We start from the raw sequence: 13,651 nt of genomic DNA, 5'->3' as shown, positions 1-13,651 counted from the left end.
GAAACATGTGGTAAACGATATTCTTAAGTCTTAAGTACTTTGTGCAGAGTAATTTTTTTGCAATATGTACCTTTGGTTGACAAATCTCAGACTCCTGTTTCGAAGCCCTCTGAAATATCTGCAGCACATAGTGGAAGTTCACATGTGTTACTTCCATGTGAGGCTGTGTTAACGCACACACCAGCATACTCAGTATTGTTGATGGTAGCTGTGATGTTGGGTACAAACTAGATATGCAGTCAAGGAAGTACAATACAAATGGTGTGAATGAAATTTCCCCCAATGTCATCGCAACCAGAATTCTGAAAAATAATTGACAAAGTGTACAAAATATTAAGGCCTATCCTAGTTCTTTATTGTGATAAATCCATAATGAATCTAAGATACAGTAAAACAAAATTGGTAGATTTACATGGTAAAGCTGCAAGGTGGACCAATAGAAATCCATCATTTTTCAAGATATTAATAGCAAATTAATTAACAGGTGATACTGATTCAGACAAAAAAAAAGTTGTTACAACTCTAAAATTTATTTCTTATATAATGTCAGTACTTGTAAACTGTTGCCATCCTAGTGACAGGTGTTCATTGAAACAAGTCACTAGTTGGTGGTGCTAGCTCTGTTCGTGAAGCTACACCACCCAAGGTAGATGGGCATCTACCTTTTGGGTACCATAGGAATGTTGTTTCCCTGCAAACTCCATCGAAAATGTTAACTCATTATATGATGAGGCTTTATTTATTAGCACCTTGTGATATGTTGACAGTGGGGCTGAGCTGATACCAATATCAATGTATCGGTATCGGCGAATACCAATAGTATCAGTACCAAAATTGCGAAGTCTAATTATCCTGCAAACTATACAAAATTTGAAGTTTTCATTTATTTTGCAACAGCAATATTGGGAAAAAAATGGATTTGTACTTACACACTAGCTATTGTAATATTTTGATGTAATTCTCGAATATTTTAAGGCAAATTGATGTCTCTAATTTAATCAACAATTTGAACAACTTTCAAACATCAGTATTGGTGGGAATCAGTAAGACTGTTGGCATCAGTACGGGTTCTAAGTGGTACTGGCTTAACCTCAATTGCTAGTGTCAGTCTTTTCTTTTCTTCACTGAAATATCATGTTTTCCTTCACAAGATGCACATGAAATGAAATTCTGCCAGAAAAAAAACAGAAATTTATTGATGATCATATGCCACAAGGGACTATAAAACCTAAACTGGTAAAAGAAAAGGTGCAATAAGAAATTTCTCTGGAACATTCTTTAACACAGATTACATCCCCAGATGTTTTGAAGTCTCAATTACAAAGTGATCATTGCCGGATTGACTGTGGTAACACAAATTACATTTGACCATGTAACTCCCATGTGATATGTTCCACCTCCACTGTTTTCTGACTTTTAAAACCAGAGCTGGCTAATATTGTGCTGGCTCACCACTAGACCTCACAATGTTGTCAACACTGAAATTTTGGAGCCAACATCAGGAATCAAACCTGAAACTGCCTGCACCTAAGGCAAGAGTGCTAACCACGTGACTACACAGGAGCCCTTTGCAAGAGAACATTTGTGAGCATTGTATGGTGACCCACCCTAAAAGTACCTTCATATTTACCTTGGAATTTCCTGTTCCATGTCATTCTTGTGATCCAGAAGATATCTGTACAGGACTCTCAACACAGCTGACTTTGTACGTACAGAAGAGGCATACTTGGCTCTTCTCTGCAGCATTTCTACAGCCTGCAACAACACCATGGGTGTTTTACCTAAAAGAGAAATAATACTAATTCTTCTTGGATCTACATGTTACTGGTGTAATGTGCAGGAATCGCACGATTTATCCTTCAGACATTTATTTTTAAACCAGAAATATGCAGTTCTCTAATTCTAATGTCCCTAGTGTACAAATAGAAGAGCAGCAGTTATCCAGTTGGTTGTGCATCTGGATATCATAAGGAAGACCTGGGTTCAATTCCCTGGATGGGTGGGGAATTTTTCCAGCAATGCCTCTGCTCTGGGGTTCACCAAGCCTCTAATAAATGGCTGCCTGGGGAAACACTGTGCTGATCACATCAACTCTACAAACTTAATTATTTTCAAGGTTGGCAACAGTACTCTCTAGTTAACTTACCATGGGTTTTGTGGACTCCTGGCAGTTTCCCTATGTTTTCCTCCCAAGGCAGGTTCTTTACTCCTTTTACAGTGCTTTTAGAAGTTGGGCAATGTTCAGGATAGGTTCTGGGTATGGTCGGTAATGGAAACATCTTTGACATTAGCAATTTCTATAGTATAGGGTGTGGCAATGAATCAGGCGATTTTAAATACTCCACACTAAAGACAAAATAATACATAATTAAAACATGATGAACTACTTTATTCATTGAAGAAGAAATACCAAAAGAAAGTACAATCTTTACATTTTGATTTATTTGAAGTAAACATTAGGGATACTAAGATGACCTCCATTTTGTTCTACACACACTATAAGTCTTTTGGGTAGCTTAAACATCACATTGCAGGGCAGAAATTTAAGCCACCTCTTCCCGGATCCAATCTTTAAGTTTGTTGAGGGTGTGTAGGGATGGTGGTTGGAAGACTTTTGCTTTCAAATATCCCAACGAAAATAATCAGAAATGCACGTTGTGCGTACACGTATTATTTTTTAAAAAAAATTACAGCAAATGTGCTTTGAACCTCGTTCCATGAGTCTATCATAATTAAATGTTAAATCAGGGGCTTAAATATGGTTGTAGTCAAGTGTTACCTCTGACGTACAATTTCTTGCCTGACCCACATTATCGTGGAAAAAATAGTTGCCATGACTTTTGCTGCAACCCTCGTAAAATCGGCGGACTCGTTTCCTACGCTATTGTCATTATAATCACACACAGTGTGAATGAAATATGTAGTGTACAAACCTTTTTTATGCTTTAACATTGAACTTAACAATATAAGTTTTTTCTGCTGCGTTTCTGCTCCATCAAAACAGCTTGGGAAGAGGCAGTCCACTCTCCCGATGGTAGCACTAAGCCTTGTATTTCTCGAAAGGTAATCCTGCAGCCATCCTAGGAACACCAACCGGACTGATGCAGGCAGTGCAGGGTGGTTTGAATTCGACAACAAGTTCTGTACATGCGATTCATGGTCTGCAAACTCAAATATTTTATGGCCAAGGTTTTTCTGAAACAAGGATCATTTGAAAATTAAACTAAATATTGTATAAAAATGTTAAAATTCTCTATGTACACAGTGACACACCTTGTGTTGGAAAAATTTTATCCACGTATAAACAGAAGCAATGTGCCGCTTATATTAGTGAATAAAAATTATACATGAAGTAGAACTCCGATTTTACATTTTCCTGCCTTATACATGATTTGAATAGAGATAAATATAAACACATTCCTAAATTCGATATCTTCCTGCATTTTAATGCTTCCACCTTGATCCCCTGAAAAATGCAAAAATTACTCTTCAAGGAAGGGAGGGAGGGGAAGAGAGAAGGATAAATAGTTATTGATACGGGAATTGTAAATTTAAAAGTGGCAACACTGTCAGGAAGAGGTGATAACACCATGCATGTGCTATCAGGCAGTGGGCATTGTCAGTTGGGACCCATGTCGATGTGTGGAGTACCAAAAGTGGTCGGTGCAGAGAATGCTGTTGGTAATGTACGAGGTTGAAAGGAACACCATTTTGTGTACTGGCCTAAAACATGATCACGAAGGTAGAAGAGCAATTGTAGATCAAAATCCAGGTGGCCTGTGACAAAAATGTACAGGAATGTAATCAAAACTTGCATGAAGCCTGTAGCAACAACACCTAGCTGTATCTCATTGTTGCACAATGGTGACAATATCAGGAACCCAGCATGATGCAATTTTCTCATGTTGAGGTTGTTCTCACTGACGCACACCTCATGAAGATAGCCACCTATCCATTGTGTAACAATCAGATACAGTTAGGTATTGTTGTGGCATGCTTCATGCAAGTCTTGATGATATTCTCGTGCAATTTTGCCACTCGACAGCTGGATTTGGATCCACAATCGCTGTTCTACCTTTGTACACACATTTTAGGGCAGGACACAAAATGGTGTTCATTTCAACCTCGTACGTAAACAACAACACTCGCTGCACCGAACACTTTTGGTACTCCACACACGGGCATGGGCCCCAGCTGACAATGCTCACTGCCTGATAGCACATGCACAGTGTTTTCACCTCTTCCTGACAGTGTTGCCACTTTTCAATTTACAGCCCAAATATACAGTCCTGATCGTGTATTTCATTGTTACCAAATGATGCTTGAGGAAGTTTAAATAATACAAAGATTTGTCTCATCCTCAACAAATAACATGCTATGTGTGTGTGTGTGTGTGGTGGTTCCCAATGCAAATGCTAGTTTTTAAAAATACAAAATTGTAACCAAAAATTGCACACTGTTTCACAACAGTCATTTACGCTTAATAAAGAATCAAGAAGCTAAAAAATAAATTAAAAATTGATGGTGGAGCAATCCAATATAAAATTACAAACAGGGATGATATATTACTCTCCAAAATTAATGTATGTATGGGAAAAACTAGAAATTTATTTTAAGAACACCTGTTCAATTTTCTTATTATTGTCAAGAACACCAATACGATAAAATTGTGAAAGAAATTTATTGACAATATGTAAAAAATTTAGTTGCTGCATGACTTAATTATACTTTGTGCTGACAACATGACTTATTATACATAAAAGCACATGTGCTTCAGTGTATTAAAATGTTCTTGCAAGCAACCCTTGCCAAAGAAAGAGAAAAAAGAAGAACAGATGATTATTTAAATGCATATAAAAAGTAAACACAAAATCAATAACGTTTCTTGAGAAATATATTTCAATTTCATCATGCATTTTTCTACTTTGCGGTCAGTTGGAGTAAGGATAAAGCAGAATTTCAAAATGGCATGCATTATTATGGCAACTTACCTCTAAATGCACAACTACATGAAAGACTGGTAAGCTAAATGTGTGCATGTGATTCAGCATTAGAGGCTTCAGGATCTGGATGGAGGTTTGCAGATTTTCTTGACTAAGCATTATGTCTATTATTTGAGTTGAAATGTAGACAGCTCCCTGGGCAGTTGTAAGATGGAGTTGGTCCAAAAGAAAAGACATAACCTGCAAGGAAGAGAAATTTGAAATCAATAAGTTAACATGATATTCATACTATGGGAATGAGAGACGCGGTAATAGATAAATCAGGTACTCATGTTTTCCACGAAGCTGTTTTTAGTTATTTTCAATTAATCTTCGTAGCCACTGCCACCATCCTCATTGGCTACCGAAATTAATTGAAAATAACTAAAAACAGCTTCGCGGAAAACGTGAGTACCTGATTTATTAACATGATAGGATCATCATCTATGAAGCTCTTGTATCACAAACCAGGCACGAATCTAGAAATACATTTGGGAAGGGGGTCCGTACCAAGCGTCTCAGAAATAATATAATAATAACAATATCAAAGTTTAAATTAATATTGTAATTATATGTTAAATTTAAATTAAATTATTGGTTAAATATGCAAATTAATTAATATTGTATTGTTTATTACACAAATAGGTAAAAAGAGATAATAGCACATATTCATTATCTAGCTTATACATAGTTAACATCGCCAAAATTAGTATAATAAAAAGTGCCCTGGCAAAGGAAATTAATGTAAAAATAGATAAAGAATTTAATATTAATTGGAAAACAAAGAAAAAAATGTTGGATCTAGTTGACAAAAAGTAAAGTTCCTGATTAATACGAGGGTCACTATTTATATTTTGAGCCTTGGCAACACTGATTGAAGTTAGGCACAATTTGACGTTTGCACGGAATCGTCTGGCATTATTGACCATAACGTACTTCAAATGTTTTGTCACTAGCTTCATTTGTGTTGCTTATGTTGCCTTGGAGATTGCGCGACAACAATAAAATGGAATTAACTTGTGAACATTTTCGTGCGATGATTTTTTACGATTTTCGACGTGGATTATCAAGACAAGAATGCATCGATCAACTTACTTTCACATTTGGCGATGAAGCCCCGTCCTTTGCCACTGTGAAACGCTGGTATAACGAATTTAATCGTGGCCGCCATTCGCTCACCGACGAGATTCGCGAAGGTCGTCCAAAATCAGTTGTTGTTCAAGAAAACATTGATGCTGTGCAAAACCTAATACTGCAAGATCGTCATGTGACATACTGTGAGATTGAAGCAACCATAGGCATTAGTTCCACCAGCATATATAAAATATTACATGATCATTTAGCTGTGAGAAAGGTATGTTCTCGTTGGATCGCACACAATTTGACAAAAACTCAAAAAGACTCTCGCGTCAATTGGTGCAAACAAATGCTCAATAAATACAATTGTGGTGCTTCAAAAGACGTATATAAGATTGTAACAGGTGACGAATCATGGATATATGCATATGAGCTGGAACGTAAACAGCAGTCGACTGTATGGGTGTTTCAAGATGAACCCAATCCAACAAAAGTTTTTCACGCTCGAAGCACATCGAAACAAATGGTCGCCTGTTTTTTCGGGAAAACTGGTCATGTGGCAACTGTGCCTTTAGAGGAACGTAGAACGGTCAACTCTGAATGGTACACAACAATTTGTTTGCCAGAGGTCTTCGGTCAAATACGGAAAACAAACAAATCCCGTCGGATCATTCTTCATCAAGACAATGCCAGCTGTCACACATCTCATCTAACAACCGACTTTATGAACAGTCAAAAAATCGAATTGATGGGTCATCCACCGTACAGTCCTGATTTGGCACCCAATGACTTCTTCTTGTTCCCGAATGTCAAGAATAAATTGTGTGGACAACGATTTTCGTCAGCAGAAGACACCGTTGATGCGTTCAAAAACCATATTATGGAGGTGTCTCAAGAAGATTGGAAAAACTGCTTTGACAAACGGTTCGAATGAATGCAAAACTGTATTGACCATAAAGGAGAATACTTCGAAAAACAATAAAGCAGTTTTCAATGCCAAATTCCTGTTTTTTCATTGTTAGGCTCAAAATATAAATAGTGACCCTCGTATTTTATGGTTATTATAATAAGTAGTAGGGTTCATAAATCTTTGGAACTGTCCTTCAAAGCAGAACGGTCACAATATAATCCTTGTCTTCCAATAAGTTCAGAGAAAAGAAGTAACCATTGATTATAAAACAAATACGAAAGAAGTATATTTTCATTATTTTGTACTTGGTCTCTTGAGGGTGGGGGGTAAGATTCCCACTTACAACATCAAAATCTGCATAATTTCTAGGATAATTAGACCACAAATATGTTGCATGGAATTTTTGCAGACCCCATGAAACAACTGAACTCCAGAAAGTATCGGTTCAACAACACTGGCATCAGTCCTAATCATCTCATAATGTTAACAATCAAGTCTGATTATATTGAAACTAGATTTGAAACTTTAACAAAAATATCTAAGTATTTGTAATAACATAGTTTCAAAGGAAAGAAGTTGTGTAATGGGTGTAGCTACAAGGAAAATTGAATATTCAGAGTAAGGGGGATTACAATTAGTACATGATTATTTCTAGTCTATGGTTACTAACATTTAGGAAACAAACATGATTGCCAGTTGAGTAATGACACTGACACAGTATGCATACCTGGTTTAATTCTGAAGGAGTGAGCTTTGGTGAACATGCTTCCTCTAGTGCGGAGTCAGTTAATTCTGGGAAGAGCCTTTGTTTCCTGTAAGTTATACAATCTATTACTGTCCAATCTGCAATTTTATTACAGAAAATGTAATCCTACAACCAGAATTATAAGAAAAGAAAACCGTTAATGTAGTAGTAATTTAGCTCAAAAGTAAAATTGAAATGAAATACTTACATTGACAAAGAAGTGCTATCAGTAAGAGTATTTCTGATAATTAATGATAAAAGAGCCATATATTGTTGGTGGGCTACACTGTTTTCCATTACAGTCACTGTGTAGATACTATCCATGGAATCCTTCAGTATGCCCTGCAAAATAGGGGGAAAAGTTCTTATGAGTGACAGTACTTTCTAATAAATTGTCTGTACATATGTGACAATGATAATTATGAGTGGACCTTAAACAAAAATGCAATTTTTGGTTGTACACAATAAATGAATAATGAATGTATTTATTGGAATGGAAACCACATGTATTTTTTTCATTTAACTGCCTTCAATATTCATGACCTTGTCCCAGAATTTCACTAGTACCTGGATACCATCTGCATAGTAAGATTTATTAGTAAATCTTAAAAACAAATACATACAATAATTGACTCGGACATTATTTCATGTGATGCAACCAGTGTAAGGGTCCCTCCACGATATTTTATCATCATCAATTTAAATAGTAATGCTTGGTTGCTTGCTTGCTCTCTCATCAACCACTCCTCTGGCTAAGATTCATTGATGACATTTTTCTCCTCTGGACACATGGCGAACCCTCCCTCACAACATTCCTAAACTGACTAAACGAGTTCACTACCCTCAAATTCACCTGGTTCCACTCCAAAGACCAAGTGACCTTCCTAGATGTGGACATCCACATTGCGGGAGACCACTTGGAAACATCCATACACATCAAACCAACCAACCACCTCCAGTATCTCCACTACTCCAGCTCACACCCCTACCACACCAAAAAAGCCATCCCATTTTCCCTTGCCCTCAGAGGCCAGCGCCTCAACTCATCCCCCTCATCCTGCCAAAACTACAACCTACGCCTGCACCAAGCCCTAACCAACCGTGGCTACCCCTCCACCCTCATCAACAAACAAATCACTAGAGCCAACTCCCACAACCGCACCAAACAACCCAAAACCAACCCTCCAACTCTGATCACCCAATACCACCCTCACATTACGAAAATCAGACATACCCTCCACTCCCTCCTCCCCATCCTGCACAGTGATCCTGAGACCAGAGACATCTTTCGGGATAAACCTAGGGTCGTCTTCCATCACCCCCCCCCCCCCCAACCTCCAAACCTTCTTGGTCCGAAACACTCCCACCCCTTCCGCACCACTTCCCCCAGCCCACAGGTGCAACAAACCCAGATGCAAGACCTGCCCCATACTCATCACCTCCCCCAGCCTCCTGATCCCTACAGCGGCAGGTGAGTTCACCCTTCACCCTAAGGGCACCTGCCACTCATCCAACCTAATTTACACCCTCATCTGTCAAATCTGTGGCAACTTCTACCTAGGCGAAACCTCCACCCCCTTGAATCTAAGGATAAATAATCACCGTTCCTCCACCCAAAACTCCGATTTCACAGTTGCCATCCACACCAACAGCCATAACACCACCTTCAATAACTGCTTCCGTGTTGCCATCATCCACCTTTCCCCCCCCCCCCCCCACTTTGACACATCTTTCCGCAGACGATGGGAAAGGGCCTATATAGCAGGCATGCACGCCACTATACCCCCCGGACTCAACCTAGCCAACCAGTAACTCTTTCCTCTCCTCCCCAAAACTACCCACCCACCTTACAGTAAACACTGGCTAAAGTATTTCGTGTTTCCTTTCAACTGTTTCTGGCAACACTGACTGTAGAGACCCTACGGTCAGTATTCTGTGCCTCTACTCCAAGTGTCGTCGATCTTTTACCTTCCTTCTTGAAAATGCGACTCAGATCGCGAAATATTGAATTATTTCTATTCGTGTGGTAAGTGTTTACTGTCTCCTTCATAATTTGTATTTATCCGCCCTTCTGGCACCATTTCTGACCCTATTCCTGTGTTTTATATATATATATATATATATATATATAACTTTCACGCTTAACTCTCAAGAAGTTCCTTGTCGCACACGTTGAGAGTTCCTGAGCAGGGGTTTTCATTGTGAGCAGGAACAGCCCAACATCATACAGTACTGACGTTACACATTCATTGCCATAAAAAGCCTTCATTCTCTGATGAATGTCAATTGGGGGACACAATTTCTGCAGTTAGAAACTTGGTCACCACACGCAGTTTCAGGTGCACCGACATAGTATGGTTACATGTTGCCATTTTCCTCGCTCTAGTTCAGCAATCCCTGGTGATAGAAGTTTGAAACTTGGAACAGAGAAGGGGGAAAGTCTGAAGATCTCAGTGCATGGTTGCTCAAAATCCAAAATGTCTTTACACAGTCACAAAAAAATAGCAGGCATTACTTCTCACCCTGCCCTCGTACCTTGGTAAATATGCGTTTCCGGACATATGTTGATATGAACTTTTTTTGTTCCTTTACTTATCAGGAATCACCTCCTGAAGTTTGTCCCTATAGTTTCTGTTCACCCTGTATACTTATCAAGAACCAAGAGCACAATGAAATGTAATGCTAGTTAGTAAACAGTTAATACAATACATTACATAAATTACAATACAGATAAACTGAAGCATCTATCATGTAAAAATCATTGCTTTCTTGTTGTTTTGAAAAATATACCTGCCTTACACTTGGTTCTACAATTGATTGATTTGCTTTATTTTACTTTGCTGTTCCGCAACTTTTAGCTAATTACAAAGATGAGGACGAATGGTGATAAGATAAAATGGATTAAAGGACAATAACAAACACACCAGAAAATCACATGGCACGAGCCCTGCAGAGGATGATACTGGCCATATGTTGAGATGCCAGAACTTTGTAAGTTTGCAAAATGAAGTTCAGGGTGTACTACATTTTAGGAAGGTTGACATTTGTGTGTCCTTGCAAAGGGCCACCCCTTACACACCCTTTGTTGTGTGAATTTTAGCCATAACAGAAACAAATGTTCTTATTAATGATATTAATTATAAGATGAATGCACCATTAGCAGAGAATTAAGCTCATTATGATTACTTACAGGAAAGAAGGATTCCATCTCCAGCAGGCAAGTTGCAGCCACAGTCCTTGCATAGACATTTCTTGTGTTGTTGACCTGATTAACAAGATTCCACAGGAAGTCCAAGTGCTCCGACAACATACACGACAGCTCTCTTCCTCCAAACTGATTTTAAGAAACAAAATTAATATGTAAAACCAGGAAATGTGGTCGAACTAAAAAAAATAAACATACATTAGGGCAGATTTAGTGTATGACATATTAATTGGTATCAGACAACATAGGCACATTGGTTTGTCAGTAAAACTGCTGAGAACTTTACCAGTACGATATTTTTGCCTAAATAGCCTGTAACTTGGAGCAGAATCGTGTCATTTTGTTCCTTCTTTACAAATATGAAGGTATAACTCCTTTACTCTGTTCTTCATGAAGTAAACGTCAAAATACAAACTTTCATTTTCTTGAGACTGAGTATATATTTTAAGTCCACTATATGCACAAATAGGCTAATAAGGACTGGACCTACAGTTTAAAGTGGGATCTGAACCACTATGTGTATAAGTTAAAAGTTGTTAAAAATATTGATTAGTACTAAGCAGTTAGTATTTCACTCAAATAATAAGCATCAATTTACCAAAGTTTTGCTGTAACTTATGAAAGAAATTGGATAAGAATATTAAAATACCTGTTATGTAATAAAAAACTAGTCTTTTGACATAATATTGGTGCAAAATTAATAGGAACTTTGAATTTTACATAACTTCCAGGATAATTACACTTTGCCCAAGTGCCATGTGGAATACGATAATGATCAAAATGCCAGAGAAAAGTATCAGCCTGTACAGGTACATAAAATCTAATTGATACATAATATCATGGCAAACAAATTTAATCCTATTAACACTTAGAAAAATCTAATTGATACTTTCCGATACTGATACATAGCATTGTTATCAGCTCAGGTCTACCTACAAAGAAGACAATTTTTGTGTTGTTTATGCATTTCAAAACATGCAAATCAAACTACAATTTTTGATTGGCTTGATAGTAAGCCTTGGTTATGCATTATATATAGAGCCACATATATTTGGTAATTAAAAAGCCAAATTTCGGTACAAAATGGTCAATTTCAGGTTCAAAAGCAGTAAATAAAATTTCGGTGTTACAGCAGTGAAAAATTGGATCAAAAGTGGTACATAAAATGACATTTTGGTTTTAATATCGTGAATATAATTCTAAATTTGATTTAAAATCTATGCTTATTGCACAAAATAAACATATCACATCTAATAGCACATTTATGTAGTTACCAGAGTATTAAGTTTATTCCTGTATGAAGGGGTCCATTTTTTACTTCTCAAATATTTACAGCAGAATTAATCAATTTTCTGTGAATTGCATCACTCACAGGATAATTCAAACTTCAGAAAGTGTCATGTTGGTAAATAAACTGCATCATTTTGTGACAAAACAGGGCAGGAAAATGCACCTCACACCTTTCAGAAACATGAAAAATTAGCATTACAATGTGTTATTTCACATATGCATGCCTCTAATTATATAACATTGCACTGGATTTTTAAAAATACCACATTCTTTTCTATCTGAGAACCCTAATAGTACTGATCACATCACTTTCAGTATGATTGAGAATGCATGGAGCTCTCCTTCCACACCTCCTATGTGTCTGGATGGTATAATGCACAGAAGGCTAATGGGGACTGGATTTACAGTTTAAAGTGGGATCCGAATAACTGTGCAATGTGAATCCACCAGGTAGTATTGAACCTGGGACTCATTGATTACAAGGTGACAAAGTTACCACTATGACATGGGCAAGGCTCTAGGATTACCATACAGGGTAAGTCAAAATGATGGACCTGATTACAGAAATTTATTCTGTGAAATCTAATAAACATATGTTATTGTGAAACATGCGTTTCGAAAGGTTAACTTTCAAAGTTTAGTTTCCACGCAGTGTTTCCACTTTCTACCGCTAGGAGTCAGCAGCGAGCAGGAAAATGGCATTGACTGGAGAACAGAGATCTTTCTGTGTGCCCGATTATTATGTGAACAAGTCTGTGATTAGTGTGCAACGGCATTTCAGTACCAAATATCGGAGAGAACCACCTACGGGGAAGGCCATTCGTAAGTGGTATGAACATTTCAGAGATTCGGGCTGCATCTGTAAACGAAAAACGACTGGCCTTCCGTCGACTGGGGAAGAGACAGTGGGACGAGTGTGCACTAGGGATGGCCAGTTCCGGATCCAAAAATTTTTCAGATCCGGTACTTTCGGATCCGAAATTTTCAGATCCGGATCCAGAACTTTCGGATCCGGATCCAGAACTTTCGGATCCGGATCCAAAACTTTCGGATTCGGTACTTTCAGATCCGGATCAGGTACTTTCGGATCCGTTTTGCCATTTCACATGCGCTTCTTTGGAAAGTAAAAATGTGCTTATAACATATTGTTACCTGCTAATATGTACATATATATATATATATATATATATAATACATACATATATATATATATATATATATATATATATATATATATATATATATATATAAAATCAAATAAGGTAAAAGGAAACACTCACCGGACAGTAGGAAAATTCAAAATTTTCGCTAATTTATAGCATCATCGGTGTGAGAAGAAACAGAAGACGGAACCGGAAGTTGGGGTCCTGCAGAGTTGCCAGGTCCCCATTGAAGAAGAAGCGGTGCGTAGAACGAAAAAAACACTGTTTCATCACCAGGCT

The 13,651-nt window shown here is 37.6% G+C and overlaps 1 protein-coding gene across 2 annotated transcripts in view; it reads right to left on the bottom strand.

Moving 5' to 3' along the window:
- LOC146003552 (AP-5 complex subunit beta-1-like) overlaps positions 1-13,651 on the bottom strand; it is a 55,352-nt gene that overhangs the window by 23,254 nt on the left and 18,447 nt on the right. For both annotated transcript variants that reach the window (XM_083141848.1, XM_083141849.1), the window contains exons 4-10: positions 10,905-11,048; positions 7,923-8,056; positions 7,697-7,781; positions 4,992-5,183; positions 2,934-3,195; positions 1,631-1,781; positions 71-302 (exon numbers count right to left, since the gene is read on the bottom strand). In XM_083141848.1, the coding sequence (XP_082997974.1) occupies positions 71-302; positions 1,631-1,781; positions 2,934-3,195; positions 4,992-5,183; positions 7,697-7,781; positions 7,923-8,056; positions 10,905-11,048 (1,200 nt within the window). The remainder of the gene's footprint in view (positions 1-70; positions 303-1,630; positions 1,782-2,933; positions 3,196-4,991; positions 5,184-7,696; positions 7,782-7,922; positions 8,057-10,904; positions 11,049-13,651) is intronic.

Source organism: Lepisma saccharinum, chromosome 20 (assembly GCF_977018435.1).
Source record: "Lepisma saccharinum chromosome 20, izLepSacc3.1, whole genome shotgun sequence".
Taxonomy (NCBI): domain Eukaryota; kingdom Metazoa; phylum Arthropoda; class Insecta; order Zygentoma; family Lepismatidae; genus Lepisma; species Lepisma saccharinum.
The sequence above is the reverse complement of the archived record's forward strand: the minus strand, read 5'-3'. Positions and strand labels throughout refer to the sequence as shown.